This window comes from Lates calcarifer, linkage group LG1, assembly GCF_001640805.2.
Source record: "Lates calcarifer isolate ASB-BC8 linkage group LG1, TLL_Latcal_v3, whole genome shotgun sequence".
Taxonomy (NCBI): domain Eukaryota; kingdom Metazoa; phylum Chordata; class Actinopteri; family Centropomidae; genus Lates; species Lates calcarifer.
Window position 1 is genome coordinate 809,823 of NC_066833.1, and position 16,129 is coordinate 825,951.

Below are 16,129 nucleotides of genomic sequence, written 5' to 3' on the forward strand. Positions count from 1 at the left end.
TTAGGATGCTATGTGAATATAGCCCCTGATTTTTCTGAAGAGGCACGTCCTGAAACAGGACACAGCTTGCCATGTACTGACCTCCATCTGTTTGCGGATCCAGCTGAGTGACTGTGTGATGCGAGTGTAAACGCCTGGCTTGTTCCTCATAGCGCAACCAATTCCCCAGCTGGTTGCCCCAACCAACTTCCATATAGATGAGTCCTCACAGGCCAGAGGACCTCCGCTGTCCCCCTGAGGAAACACACACACTTGAATCACAGACATAATAAGGGAGTCCCCATCCCATAAACCAAATCACCAATCAAAGGAGTATATTAGTACAGTTTACAGTCAGTACCAAATTACACAGCACTTTTCAGGAAAATTCCTGAGAAATTATGGGGCCTGTAAAAGTTACCAAAATGACATGTGGGGCTAAATTTATTTGTGCACTTCATTTTGTCTCTGTCGGGTACTTGTCAAACAGGGAAAATGTCCTGTACTGTATGGAATCCAGAACATCTTGGAAATCATACTTCACCTTGATCCAGCAGTTCTCTTCCCGTCAGATTATTATTCACCCCCAACAGTAAAAAAAATACAATAATGTAAAAATCTTCAGTATTTCTGATCATGTTTAGTTGTTTATCCTCAATCAGAACTGTAAATAGGGTGTTTTTCAAATTCTAAATAAATAATCTGCATCAGATAATATTGCAGTGATTCCAGCTGTGGATGACTTCTCAGCTGCTCTGAAACCATGATGAGTCTTGGTGTTTAATGCTTAAAGGAAAGCAGCTGTACCTGACAGGAATCAATTCCTCCCTCCAGATAGCCAGCACAGATCATCCAGGAGGAGATGTAGCCATGGTAAACCTCTGGCTGGTTGCAGGTCTTAGTGGAGAGGAGTGGTACCATGGCTGATCGCAGGACCACACTGGTCTCTCCTGGAAAAACCACATCAGCATGTATGTGACAAGAATACAAATTCCAACTAATTGCAAGTGTTTCTATTAGAGCAGATTCAAGATGTAGTTGTGGCTGGTTGACATATATATAAATTATAAATATATAAAATTAGCTGTGTTCCATTTTTCGACTCACCATCACCCTCAGTTGCTCCCCATCCAGAGATCCAGCACATGGTGCCCTCCGCAAAATCCTCTCCATGGTTAGGCAGGCAAATGGGCTCCACCAAGCCTATAGAGGAGAACTTTAATGGGCTAAATCTCCCAGAGAATCAGACACACTATGCACAACAATGTGTGCGTGTGCAGTTCCTATCATGATCAGCATCAGTTCAATCATCATCAGCTAATGTGTAATCACACCCAAATAATGTTTTCAGATGGTGGACTGAAATGACACTGTAGTCAGCAGCTTCGTACAAACAACTCCATTTAAGCTAAAGGGTGCAGTAGTGAAAAAGGTGAAGACGACCAATCCACATAATGATACTCAGCTGTCAGAGAGCAAGAAACCTGAGAGGGAGTGGGAGAGAGGGAACAAGGAAGGGAGGAAGGGAAATGGACTCAACTTCACAGGACTGTGGGGAGAGAATAAAGGAAAATTAAATTAAAAATCTCAGCTAAAGCTACAGGTGATTTTTGATCCCCATTGTGCATAAAGCAGACTCCAACATGTTAGCCCAGCAATAAGCTTAAATATATATTATATGTAAGGCTAGAGATTATATGCCTTGTACAAAGGCAGTGGGGAGGTAATGAGGATAGAACAAGCTCCGCTCTTTGACTTCCTTCCCAAGACCCTGAGGGTCGAGGATTGAACCAGTGACCATCTGGCAATTTCTAGTGAATCTGATACTGAAAATGCTGAGGTGCAATAGACCAGGTCTGGACAGTTTTGAGCTATGAATAGATGTATGAACATAGAACAAAATGTCAAGTATTATTAGGAAGGAAATAGCAGGGTCTTGAAAAATGGCCACTGAAAAAAAAACAATACCATTGAAATCAAGTGACATGGCAAGTTTCATCAGTGCAATGTCGTAGTCCAGTCCTTTGGGCCGGTAGCGAGCGTGGTATACTATCTGCTCCACAGCCAGAGACTGGGCCCTGTTGACCGGTTGCTCCGTCAGCCCCACATGGACCGTCCACATGGAGGGGTCTGCAAACCTAATGACAAACACAAGAAGTGAAACAGAATATTCATGTCAGTACATGTGAGGGGTGCAGTGAAATACAATCCTACATCCTGTAGTGCAGCATTCTTTCTTGGCTGTTTAATGTTTTGTTAATATAAATGAACTACTCCTGAATTCAAGCCAATGGAGACATTTAAATACAAATCACATTTTCCACTAAACAAATAGCTTGGTTATTCGACAGAGCACAAAAAGAAGTTGGCTATATCTGACACCCTCTTCAATAACAGCTGGGTTGTTTAAATTATGGTGACAGGCAGTAGATCTATTTCAATACATAGAAATCTTTTGAGGTAATTGCTGTATGAAGTACAGAGCATGATCATGCACACAACTAGTCTCTAATGGGTCATACTCAAGGACATCACATAAAATGAGAGAGGAAAAAATCTAATTCCAGTTGATCCAGTAGTGCAGTCACTACTTCCAGCTGGGTATTTAATTACTACATGTTGATGACAGGTCTCAAGGTATTTGCCTCTCAAGGTGTTATGCCTGTAATGCACAACACCAATATATATATATATATATATATATATATATATATATACACACACACACACACACACACACAGTTTTCGGTCACCCCATGCATTTATGAAATATTGCATGAAGAATCGCTCTTAGGTCTTCAAGTCCTAAAAAAGCCATTAAAAACTTAAAATTGATTGGTTCCATAAAAATACATAAGAAATAATTTTGAGTATTGGGTCATTTTGGTACAAGTGATCCACTAATGAAGGTTGTGCTTTTTATTAAAAGACACAATTTTTGTTTCTGTGCTTCGTGTCTATATAAAGCCAGCACATTTGAGAGTTCTTCAGAGACAAAAATGGCTAAAATAAGAAACCTAACGCAGGAAACACGCCTGAAGATACAGATTCTCAGCCAGGAAGGGTACAGCTGCTGCCAGATAGCCAGGAAGTGCAGATGCAGTCCTTCAGCAGTTGGATACACTCTGCAGAAATACAGGTGAACTAACAGCTTGGAAGACAAACCAAGATCTGGGCGTCCAAGGGTTTCTTCAGCAAGAATTGACCACATCCTGATCCGTATGTGCAGGGAAAACCACCAAATGACATCACAGGAGCTTCAGCAGCAGTGGTCAAACCAAACTGGTGTCCAGTGTTCCACCCGCACTGTACATGGCTGACTTTTAGATCATGGCTTAAGGTCCTACAAGACTGTCAAGAAGTCCCTGAGATGGTACATTGAACTCTGCCAAGTATTGTGTCATTCTCAAAACCCACATGCTCCCTACTGCATGTGCACTGTTCCGTTAAGGTCAAAACTGGATGTTTCAACAAGATAATGCCCCTTGCCACATATCTAGGGCCAGTAGAACTTGGCTGCAGGAGCACTGTATCCACAGTGGCCAGCTCAATCCCCGGACATGAGCCCCATTGAAAATCTGTGGTGGATTATCAAAAGGTCTGTTTCAAAGCATAAACCAAAAAAATTTAGAAGAATTAAAGCAGTAATTCAAGAAGAATGGGACAAGATCACCCCTCAACGGTGTGAAAGGCACATGGGGAACATGCCAGCCAGGATTAGAGCTCTACTGCGTGCTAATGGCAGGACTACTAAAGATTAATTTGGTGATGTGATTGTTTATTTATTTTTTGTTCAGTTTTGAACACATTGTTATTTGTTGACTTTGATACAGACAATGTTGAGAACTGACATACTGAAACTGTCAAGAATTTAGTTTTGTAGTTTTTCTTGTAAACAATAAACAAAAAAAAAAATCATTTGTATTTGTTTGTGTCTGTCTAATGCAGCCACACCTTTTGAAACACAAAAAAGATTTCTCCCCAAATATTTCATGATAATATTTGAGAGATATATGGTAAATGGACTGTACTTCTATAGTGCTTTCCTAGTCATATCAACCACTCAAAGCGCTTCACACTACATGTCACATTCACCCATTCACACACACATTCACACACATTTTTGTCAGCATTCTCTCATTTGGAGTCTGACAGTTAGACAGTCAGAGGAGTAAGAAAGCCAAACTGAAACTGTAAAACAGGAAAAAGTGGGATTTTGAAAAATGAGAGGAACATGTTCTTCCCCTGTGACCAATGATGAGACCCTTGTCCTATTTTCAAATTTGATGATTTTTATGGAGAAGAAAGGCATATTTATCATACTGAAGGATAAACAACTGGAGCTTTACAAACAATTATTATAATTATTAACTCACTACATATCTCTTCTGGATGCTTGCATAGTGTAACATCTCATATGCAGATTATTCAAGTTTAATTGAGTGACTCACCCATACACACAGTGTGCTGCAGTAAGGATCCAATGTGATGATATGATGGAGCCTCCACACAGGTGCTCACTGCTATAGTGGAGGCTGACTTGCCAGGGGAACTGACCCGGTTTGGAAATGTTACCTCCAACAATACGAGTGTTGTACTGAGGCCTGAAACCACACTCTGGAAACAAACATAAGGCATTTGACAATTTCCTAGTGCCAACATCAATTCACATACACTGGGCTGAGACTAGGCTTTACTAAAATATTAGTTAGCACCCGTCATCCTGTGTCTGAGAAGATTGACCACAAATAAAAATAAACAGCCTGGAAAACCTGCAATGACGTTTTGGACTTAGCAGTTATAACTTCAAAATCAATCTTTGATTGAAATATGGCTTCTCCTACCACCTACCATTGGCAGACGTGTTGAGAGGCTTCTACAAGCTCTATCAGATTTAAAGTCTGGAGGAAACACTTGAAATTTCAACACCCCTTTAAATTTTGACCCAAATGATTAGTATCAACTTTAAAATCTATACTAGTTAAACCTTACGGCATGCACACTCATGCACATACACTGGTTCCATATCAGTTATGTCATTACATTAAACTATTGCTGGTTGCTTTTAAGTTTCAAAAGGGATTTACATGAACGTCATGAATTACAGCTGTGAGTTATTAAGGTAACTTAGAAATACAGACCACCTGTCAGCAGAAACACACAGAAGCAAACACATATATGCACACCATGCAAGACAGTATATACACACAAGCTCTTCCTGCCTCCATCTTAAATTCTCATTATATCATTAAAAATATCACTAAGTGCAGTAAGTTTTCTCACCCAGACATTTCAGAGTGGTCACCTTCCCTGAGCTGCACTGAGTCTTACTGTGATGACACAGGAGATGGAGGTCAAATCACAGAGAAATCCAGTAAATATGGAAAAGTACAACAAGGTGAGTTTTTTAATGTCCATCTACTTTACAGATCAGGAAATACAGTGAAGAATACAGAAAGTATAAGAATAATTGTTACAGGTTCTAACAGTTACTGAAGTGCACTCCTCAAAGTCAATTAAGATATCTGACGGCAGTGTGAGAAGTACAGTAACTAAGTACATTTATCTGGAAGGTTCTGTCACTTTGTATGAGTACTTCCACTTTTGGACACAAATTTTTCTTCCCCAACATTTCAGACGGAAAGACTGTACTTTATGTTTAGCCCTTTTAGGACTCTTTCATCTATGATGTAGGAGTCAGGCTCAGAGAAGCAGCAATGCACGATCCCTAACAAGAGATGAAGGAGTTCACCAGTCATACATTTACAAAATTAACTACAAAGTCTTCACCCTTGAAGTATTTTCTCTTGTAACCCCCTTGAATGTTGAATGGGTTCATTGTTGCCCTTTGTGGCTGCTGGAGATATAACAACAACTACAATAGGGAGGACCACAGGTATCATGAAAAAAGTTTTAATTATAGTGATGATTAATAATCATAATTATTTAATTCATTGATATCTAATGAAATGATAAAAAGAGAAATTAATAGGTGATTTTACAGATGTTTGGTCAATAAAAAGAGAGATTCTAAAAATTATTTACAAATGAAATTTTAATCCATCAATAAACAGTTCAAATTAAAACATAAAAATAAAATGGTTTCTAAAAGTCTAAAAGTTTCCCTTTAGCTTTTTCATTTACTTTTTAAGTTAGCTTTTCCTTTTGGCCTTGTGTTTCACACAACATTGGTAGAATGGAAACCAAACCTACCAGTGAGCTCATATTTATTCAATCTCACAGATGAGTCTTTTTGTGTCATTTTCCACTTGAATCTGTTAAGTTTTAGGTAGCCTTGTTTTGTTTTATATAAAGACATTTATGGGGAGGAATGTTTCTTATAAAGTTTATATTGGTATATGAATGTGTGTGTGTCAAAAATCATCTCACGGGTCTTGAGTTTGATGTATATGTGATCAACAACCCAGTCAGGTTGCCTTTGATTCAAGCCCTCTTAGACTTCTCCACTTTCACATTTGTTCAGTTGTGCTGATCTCTGTGAGCACAGTGAACATCTAACAGCAACTGGTTGTAGGAAATGTTGTTTCTACATAAAATGGTACAATAGCAAACAGAAAAAATATCTTAAAAAAAAAAAAACAGCCTTCAGATTCAGCCATCAGGTTTGTTAAAACACACAATTTGAGTCTGTCAAGTGAGCTATAACTACTGTTAACAATGTTAACAACAGTTTGCATACATTCATTCAAATGGGGATGTGCTTTGTACCTGAGGGTTGTGGTGTTCTGGAGCTTAATGATCTGTGCCTGGCTCAGGTTGATGGATACTAGGTTGTGCTGAAGGTCCTGCTCAATGGAGGTAAGAGAGACAAAGAACGACTCCACATACCTGATAGACACACAGCAACACAGAAAGAAAGTACAGCTAATGATGAGACTGCTCAAACTTTAACCTGATATCAACAGTGATAACTGTTTTACTTGTTGATGTATAAAAAGATATATATAAAAACTGACAAGCCTCAAACTCATAGATCTGTTACTCAAACTGGTCTGCCTGGTTGGTAATTCAAATGTATTTGCTCTCTAAACTTCTCACATGGTTTCATTTCAGTAAATTTTAGAATAATCAAATATCTCACCAATCAAAGATTAGAGAAAACATCAAAAAAACTGAACCACAAGTTTGTTATTTCTTCTTTCCTCCCCCATCAATCATCTGACGACTCCTCAGATTTATCTGGGGTCCCTGTATATAAAACTGCTCCAGCACCAGCAGCTACAACAGTAACATGCTGCTCAGACAACCATGCTTCAATTGTAATAAACCAATGATGTCATACATACTAAATCAGTCAGAGGGACCAAATACTTTTGTACTTTTACTTAAATAGGACTTCTCATGCAGGATTTGTAATAGAGTATTTTTACATTACTGTACTGGTACTTTACTTCCGTAAAGAATCTGAAAACTTCTTCTATCACTGACTAAATCAAAGTAATTTAGTAACAACAACACAACAATACATATGGTTAGCATGTTAGCCAGGTAAATTAACATTAATCTCAAAGTTTAACTGAAGATAATCTGTCATGAACTCAAGCGTTAAATAAAAGGATTTATCCTGTGAGGACTATAATACTGTCTCTACAAAATTTCTTGGTGATCTACTGAATAGTTGCTGACATACAGTGTTGAACTTTGGACAAATGTGTGGAACCAGTTTAAACTGATTTTTCAAAGCTGTCATAAACTTCTGAGCAATGTGGGAGGATGTAGATCAAGACAACAGGATGGATGAAAAGGGGGTTATAGATACAAATCTACCATCACATCACAACATACGGAAACTGCCAAAAAGTATAAAAGGGAAAAGAAATCTGAGTTACAGCCAAGACCTTGAGTATCCCAGCTGCTTGCAGGCAGAGACCCCCAGCCAGTTGTTCCAGTCCTCTGAGCAGACTGTCCTCCATACTCCCCCTTTTTGGACCTGCAGCACCGAGCTCTTACCACTCAGACGCACTGACAGACAGACAGAGAGACAGAAACAAACAGACAGATAGATTTAGATGAATAAAAAAAATATGGATTGACGTTGCTATTACCTGACATTTTTTTGCCAAATGTAGATATATATATGATAATTTATTTAATTGCAAATTCATTTTGGAGTATCAACCAGTTAATCACAATATAAACTCTAGACAATATAAAATGATAAGAACCTCAAGGCAGAAGCTGTATTCCAATCTTTAGACACACATGTCTTATAGAGGGGCTCATTGTCTATCTAAATCTAGTTTTAATATGCTTACATGTTGCATTTCTTAAATAAATTTGGGTTAATCAAAAATTATTACAATGATCCAAACAATGGTAGGAGATATGCCATAGATAAACTGTTAAAATCATAGTTGAAAATCTAATAAATATCAACCAATTTTAAGTTTAAAAGAGGCAGAGTTTTTTTTTTTTTTTTTTGAAAGAATAGAACACATTAATCAGCTTTTAGCATCACTACACTAGCTACCAATTTGTTTTAGGCTTGATTTTAAGATTTATTGATTACTTTAAAAACTCATGACTAGACTCCAGATTATATTTGAGAGTTGCTCTCCCTCCACCAACATGTACACCTCCTGACATCCTCAGATAAGAACCTGCTGGCTGTCCGTGTGTCAAGAGGGAAATGGTATCTTTTCTGTAAGGGCAATGAATGATCTACCTGAGGAGCACAGACTTACCAAATAGCCAGCTCCTTTTAAATCATTTCTTACAACTTGTTTTTATCAGTTAGCCTTTGAATAATTGTAATGTTCTCAGGTGACGTTGATTTATATATTATATAATTTTGGAATCTTATATTTTGTAAAGCACTATAGCAATAACCATTGTTTTGATGCTAGTTTAGGCAAATAGAGGATTTTTTGTATTCTGATAAATATTTGCTATGGCTAGATTACTGACTAAAAGCAGATCCAGTTGCCAGTCATACAGATCTAGCCCTGTGTATGTGTGTTTACGTGTATGTGTGTGTCTCACCACAGCCAAGCTCGTCCTCTCCATTGTCACATTGCACCTCTCCGTCACACTGGGCTGAGGACCTGATGCACTGAGATGACGAGCCACAACGAAACTTCCACACACAGCTCAGACCCACTGTAGATACACACACACACACACACACACACACAGAGAGAGAGAGAGGGAGAGAGAGAGAGAGAGAGAGAGAGAGAGAGAGAGAGAGAGGGTGGAGTAATGCTTTCTGTTCTGTCTACCAAGTTTGTTGTGCACATCCAATAAGTCTGTTTGCAAAATCTTAATAGATGTTTTTGAGTCTAAATATCAACACTGATGTTCCCAACTTTAGTGCCATCCAGTGGTGCCATCAAAAATTACAATGTTACAACCTATCCTATTCTTTGATATAATTAGAAATAGAAATAAATTTCACCTAAAGTCAACCTCTTTGAATGTAGAGGTCAATCTGATAGATGAAAACACATCAACACTGGTGACTCATCTGATTTCACTGGCTCACTGGTGAAGGTAAACTACAGTATTTTAAAAAAGAAAATCTTAAATACTGTATTTAATGTACTTTTAGCTTTAGGCCCATAATATCAGTTACAACCTTATACTTGTAGCATTACAAAATCAAGAGTACACAAGTGTTAAACAAATCAACAAATACCATCACTGCATTGCTGCTTACTATACAGTATTCTGTGATATTCTCATTCATCAGTCATAGTTATCAAAGAAAGTTAATCGAAAGCAACTGACTAGTATAGTCTAAGCTTGATGAAGTGAAACGTTCAGACTATAACTAAGTCCAGTTGCTTTCATTAACTTCTTTGATTACTATACAGTAGGTTATATTTCACCACTGCTAGGTAACTCACACACCTTTTCACTGACTTGTTGAAACTCTATTCTGTGTCAATCTTAGCTTGCAAGTCACACAGGCTTCATATGTCTGTGGTTCTAAGGTGAGTCAGATGCTCAGATAATCATCTGATCTTCCAGCCATGTAAGCAGTGATCTCCTATTGATAGTGACTGCACACCATTTGACTCCAGTTACTTCCCAACAAGGTTTGGGTGAGCACTGCTCTGTGCATCTCCAGGAGTACAGATAACAAGGGCTCTTAGAAAGTATTGGGGCAGCGAGATGATTTTCAGTATTTTTATTCTATTTAATTACAATTATTTCACAGCTCAGTTTTCAACAGTTAGTTTTCAACAATTTTCATTTCATTATTCTGTAACTATACAGAGAAAGTGAAACTGGAACTTTAAGGTTCTGTTCCAGAAGTAAGAAAACCTCATTCAAAATTTAATATACATTTGTTATACCAAGTTAATAACTAAAAATTCAGCCTTGGAACATAACCTTTCTCAACAGCATATCATGTGGCTTGCTTTATACATCCAATATAGTTATTTATATATATTTACATTTTTGGCTACCTCCAACAAACACAATTTCCCATAGGCTATGGACATCTGTGAGCTACATGTCATTGCTCAACAGAAGAGGTGAGCTGAGAGGTCACAGTTAGCTCAGTTATATCTGTAATAACAGCAGGACATAGAGAGCTGAATGTTGTAGATAGTTTAGACAGCAGAGATTCCAACTGCAAAGTTGAAAAAATGATTTAAGAAGAAACCTTTGGTAAGTTTTATGTGCAAAACCTGCTGCACCTTTTCTTTCATTTGTAGGTGTAGTTTTTTCCATGCTTACAAAGTATTAGTTGTTGCTAAATCATCTAGAATATAGAAAGGAGACCTCTGGAATACACTGGGTTTCTGTTTTTTTTTCCCACCAAGGTCACTTGCCTCTTTCAGCCAATCACATGATTGCATTCAATCAGCAGGTTCACCAAATTTAACTAACCTAACTAAACCTAACTCCTATTTGCTTGAGCAACTACAGGAAAATTTCTGCATTTTTGCTCTACCAAAGTTAGTCTGAGTTAACTGTAAATCAACCAGCTAGCACTAGTTAGCTGCTAGCTAGCTGTGAAGTCCACACTTACGTGTTTTTTTAATTTTTTAAAATTATTATTTATATTTTTGCTTTGCTTCACAGAATCCAGCTTTGTAGAAATTTCAAATATAAGTAGACACCAGACACAAAAGGTTGTGAGCTAGTTTTGAGCAGAAAAAGCTGTTTTTGCACTTCTGGAATAAAAAATTATATGGAGCATTCTGGAGTAATGTAACAGACCAGGTGACCAATAAGGTTTTTAGGCCAAACAGTGATGACAAATGACCAACGACTGTCATGTGATCTTAATCCAGCTGATTGTGTTTTTCCTCTGAGGACCAGACTGAAGCAAATAAACATACACCTCTTCAAAAATTCAGGCTGAAAGATAGATCCAGCCCATGATTCTCTATTGAACTATCTAACTTACTTCATTCACGGAACAAAGCCTGGGCAAAGGCTAGATACACTGGGGATCCTTCCCATTGGCTTACCTTCAGACAACCAAGAAACCAATGTACCTCCTCAATAAGAAAAGCCAAGTCAAATTACTGGTTGGAACTAATCTCCAGCACAAGTTCTAATCCATCAAAATTTTGGAAATAGGTCAATTCCATTAAGAACAAAAATATAACCTCACTTCCCACTCACTTCACTGACAAAGATAATATAATGTCAGGACGAAGGGAAATATACTAAGCTTTCAATTAACATTTTGCCGCAGTGCTCTCTCTCAATTCTCTCTTGGATTTGATTTCTTCTGTATTCAGGCCTCACTAGTAAATGAGATCTTAATCTCAATGTGACCTCCTGATTAAATAATGTATAATAAAGTTATACAATTCCAGTAATGTACACAAATTAAAAATGACTGCTGGTGTGTGGGCTGGACCTAAATTGTATAACAAGTAAGATCTGCATCAAATATTGATGAAGCAAAGGCAGCCCATGCTACAGTGGCTCCATTATCGCTCAATGGACAAAGTTCAGACAACACTGAGCTCCTCACCTCCAAGGCCGATGCCGAGAGCGAGAATGACCACCACGATGAGGCATGAAGCGATTAGCAGTTCCAAGCGATGGGCCCACAGTCTGCTCTTCCAGCTTTTCTCCAAGTCATCATCTATTGAGAGAAAGTAGTTAAACAGTAGATGAACATCTTTAGTGTACCTGCCAACAGTTCAAACTTAAACAGGAGATTCACATGAGATCAGTCAAAACTGGAGTGGAAAAGTTCAACTTTTCTCATCTCTTGTTTTTGATTTACATGAATGACCTATCCAGGGTCTACAAAAAATGTAGTAGATCTTTGCTAATGACATATGTCTTGTTGTTTCATGTGACAATTTTAGCACACTGATTCAAGAGGCTAATGAAAAATTATTATTTATTTCTAAATGATTTCAGATGAACAAGCAGTATTTCAATATAAAAAATCCAAATTTTATGATATTTTGTAATTTTGTAACATTTTTTTTTTTAAAGTACACAAAAGGAAAAGCTAAAATAGTCATGGACAAAATAAATCAGGTTCTTTATATTAATTTCTTTGGAGTCATAGTACAAATCCACCATTACAAATCAACATCTACCTCATCCTTATTCATTAAATATCTGAAAAAGACTCTGATTAGCAAGGATTTTTTTTTTTTTTTTTTTTTTTTTTTTTACATCTTATGGATTTTCATTGGAATGCATCTTAACTTGTAAACACAACCTTCATGTAAATTGTACTTTTCTATCAATTTTGTATCACTGCTTGGTACTTGAAACTTTGACAAATTACACAATATTATCTTTTTACTTGTTCAAGTATGACTATTGATATCTATCTATATCTATATTTATACTTTTTTATACAAATAAAAAAAGAACAGGTAAAAGAGGTAAAGAGTGTATCATGTAATCTGAGACAGATGCACAGAAAATGCACACAAAATATCCCCATAACAGAGTGTCATTCATGTCATCTCACATTCTAAGCAGATCCTACTGTACCTTTGCCTTTGAGCTATAATCTCCATATCCATTGTTTCATGTTGTACCCATACCACAACAACATCACAGTGTCTCACCTTGGAGAAATGGCTGCACCTTGGTGATTGGCATGGTTGGACTGGGTGCAGCTGGAGGGTGGGGCTCTTCAGGTTTGGCAGAATTACTCTCTGAATGGGGGTCAGCAGCAAAGCTGCCCAGGGGGCTGACGTTCAGTGTGTTGGGGGTCTCAACGATGGGGAGGTCTTCCTCCGTCACAGAGACCACCTCTATCCTGGAGGGGTCTGGTTGCTCAGATCCTTCTGTCTTATGTTCCTAAAAGGGGCAGGATTTTTCTGTCTGTCATTACTTCATTTTTCTACTGATTAATCAGTTACTTGCAAATAGTATGCAAATGAAAATTTCCTGGAGGTTTTGTTTTGTCCAACCTACAGTCCAAAGCTCCAAAATATTAAATCAATTTACAATCATGTGACAAAGATTTTTCTGTCAGTTATCTAATTTTGCTGACTATATGTTGCCCACTTACTGTTGGGGGGGTTGATGTGTCAGCAGCAGCAGTGTTGGCAGCAGAATCTACAAAAAACAGATGGAAAAACAGTGGGATAAGTGGAGATGTCATTGATAGAACAAAAAGAGAGACAATAGAAGTAAAAGAGGAAGAGATGTGGAGGAAAATGGAAAAATAATCAGAAATCCTTGAGGAAAAAAAGGGCTTGATGAGCTGTATTCCTGAGTTTGATCAAATTATGTCCAACGTACTGTTCTCCACGAAGCTTTTCGTCATCATGCCATTGTCCACACTCAGTTGTGCTGTATCTACCACCATAACCCCAGACTCCCTATTCCTCTCTCTGTTTGTCTCTGTCCTTCCTCTCTTCTCCGTCCTTATTCTTCACCCTCTCTTGCTCTGTCTTAATGGTTGCCCTCCTGCCGTGCCTACACTTTGGTACAAAGGGACACCTGAGCAGGTGAGTTCTGCTGCTCAGAGTGGGGATCGGGTGACCCTGCACCTCCCATTCTGTGGGTAGGATTACATACTCATGTGTCCCATAAGTGTCCAGGCAGGTGTGGGGAAGTAGGTGTAGGAGGGCAGCTGCTGGTCACTGTCTGGACACTGTCCAGTGGCTTCACTGTCCAGCTGCTTTCTGCAAATACACCCATACACATCATTCACATCAGCAGTGCTTCTTATGAACAGCAAACTCAAAATGTCTCAGTATTTTTTTTTTTTAAGTTAAAGTAACTCTGACTCATACCTCCAATGTGGTTTTACTGACTGGACTCCAGGTTTATTAACATCTGAATCCAGTTTGCTTTTGTCTATGTACATAAGCAGAGAGGTTTATATACTTTTCCCAGCCTACATTGTGTCTTTGAATGAAGACCTGACCATATTTTGAGACACATTTATACATAAATGGAGGGCCCACTTACTTTTTCTTGCCACTATGCAGTATAAAAGTGAATGAAATCTCAAATGTCTTGGTTTAAAGCAGTGGAATCTTTCATCTGAAAAAAAAAAAAAAAAAAAATCTGTAATCTGCTATTTTTGGACAGAAAGTACTTCCAATGAAAACTGTATCATAGTGGCATGTCCATGGATTATTGAGAGTGACTTTGTTTCTGTACACACCATTCCTGTTGAGTTTTTCTAATATTGTTATTCAATGCATGAGCACCACAAATGAAATCATCTCTATTGTATTTTTTTTTTGTCTTTATGCCCCAGTGTAATTGAGTCATACACAGGTATGTCAAATTATTTGTCAGCATAAATACTGAAAAATTGTCAAGTATTAAGCTGAACAATTTTTTTTTCATTTTTTCAAACATTTAAGCCAGATGTATCTTCAAGCATATACATTGTAACTGAGTGACTTAAATATCAATAGAGGATCCAAAGGGCAACTTTCTCTGACAAAGCAACCTCCAATTAAAAAAAGGTAGAGCAGGAAATAAATATGATCACTTCTACTTCATTTCAGGCCAGATTATCTCAGTAAGCTAGTTAGCCTGGCTCATGTCAAACTAGCTGGTGACTATTTACTGTAGGTAAGCTAGGTTGTCTGTTGAGCTTCCAATACAACAACAAGAAGTTTAATTCACTTGCATGGTGCTCAACATAATAATATTGACTGCTCTCCCTTTCAGAGATTGTGAAAGTTTGTCTGTGTAAAGATTCAGTCCAACATGAAACAGGCTACACAATATGATTATAAAAAATAGATATTTTATTTTATAAATATTTTGTAAAAACAAAAATGAATACCATCACACAGCCTAATATGTGTTTTTTCTGTACTTCTTTTTGCTGCAGGCATTGGGTGGAGGGTTGTCAGCTGATTGAACCATGCCTAGGTCCAGTGTGTGCTCCTTCTTACATTAGCCCTCAGTCTGAAGTCTGGCATGGCTGGGTGCTCCTGTGTTGTTGGTTAGGCTGATTAATTTACTTTTCTTGTAAATAAATTTATTCTTCAATTTAACTTGCCAACTCGTGCCATCTCCCTTCCTTGTCACAGTTTTTGAGCCAGGCTGCCACAACTGATCCCTAAATGATCCCTAAAGGTGCTGAGCAGGAAGTGGACAGTGGGTTTATCAGGCAGTGATGAAAGTAGGGTTTTCAGGCCCAACAATAAGCATTAAGATGCTAAAAAGCTCCATAGGTCTGAGGGTCACCACAGGATTAGTGATAAATCTCTGTGGGACAGTCACTATGTACCACACCTTTCACATTACACATAGTCATTTGACTAGAAGAAATCAGTTTAACGATGTAAAATCCAATGCTATGTCAGTGGTTCTGTAATTTATAACCTGTCTTAAAGTACAGAATAACACCAAGCTGAAAAACAGTGTTTTGCTGCCCTCGTTGAAAGTTGAAAGGCTGTTTTGCTTCTGACCAGGCCCAGCATCACTGATGGTTGTGGTTGGGCGTAGTGCTCTCCTTCTCACCTTCGACCACACCCAGCAGTAGCGTCATGGTGTTTTGACACACCCTGGAGTATTCTTGTATATTACTGCTGCAAGGTTAAGCCACTGAAGGTCAGCAAAAACAGTTTCCAGAGGGTGTTAAGTTACTCTTTAATTAAAAGCTTGGGACATGGCAGCCACATCAGCTAAATGAGAGGACAACTAAATCTACCTACTGAACTGGTTAGATAAACTGTAGACAAATAGATATTATGTCATATCTGCCATG

At 38.0% G+C, this 16,129-nt stretch overlaps 1 protein-coding gene across 1 annotated transcript; it reads right to left on the minus strand.

Moving 5' to 3' along the window:
* On the minus strand, window positions 1–13,236 carry tmprss3a (transmembrane serine protease 3a). Its single transcript, XM_018696618.2, has 11 exons — window positions 13,008–13,236; window positions 11,942–12,055; window positions 8,983–9,099; window positions 7,839–7,962; window positions 6,709–6,828; window positions 5,263–5,309; window positions 4,431–4,596; window positions 1,948–2,117; window positions 1,087–1,182; window positions 787–929; window positions 1–234 (listed from the first exon to the last, which is right to left on the minus strand). Exons 1-11 carry the CDS (start codon window positions 13,039–13,041, stop codon window positions 1–3), a joined length of 1,365 nt encoding a protein of 454 aa, XP_018552134.2. The 5' UTR covers window positions 13,042–13,236.
* Between the last annotated feature and the right edge of the window lie 2,893 nt (window positions 13,237–16,129).

Excerpts from the sequence above, each read along its gene's own strand:
- tmprss3a (XM_018696618.2), bottom strand. The coding sequence starts at position 13,041 with ATGCCAATCACCAAGGTGCAGCCATTTCTCCAAG. Across the intron at positions 12,056-13,007 it reads GGTGCAGCCATTTCTCCAAG|ATGATGACTTGGAGAAAAGC; the intron begins GTGAGACACTGT and ends TTCTCTCAATAG. Across the intron at positions 6,829-7,838 it reads AAGCAGCTGGGATACTCAAG|GTATGTGGAGTCGTTCTTTG; the intron begins GTCTTGGCTGTA and ends TGTGTCTATCAG.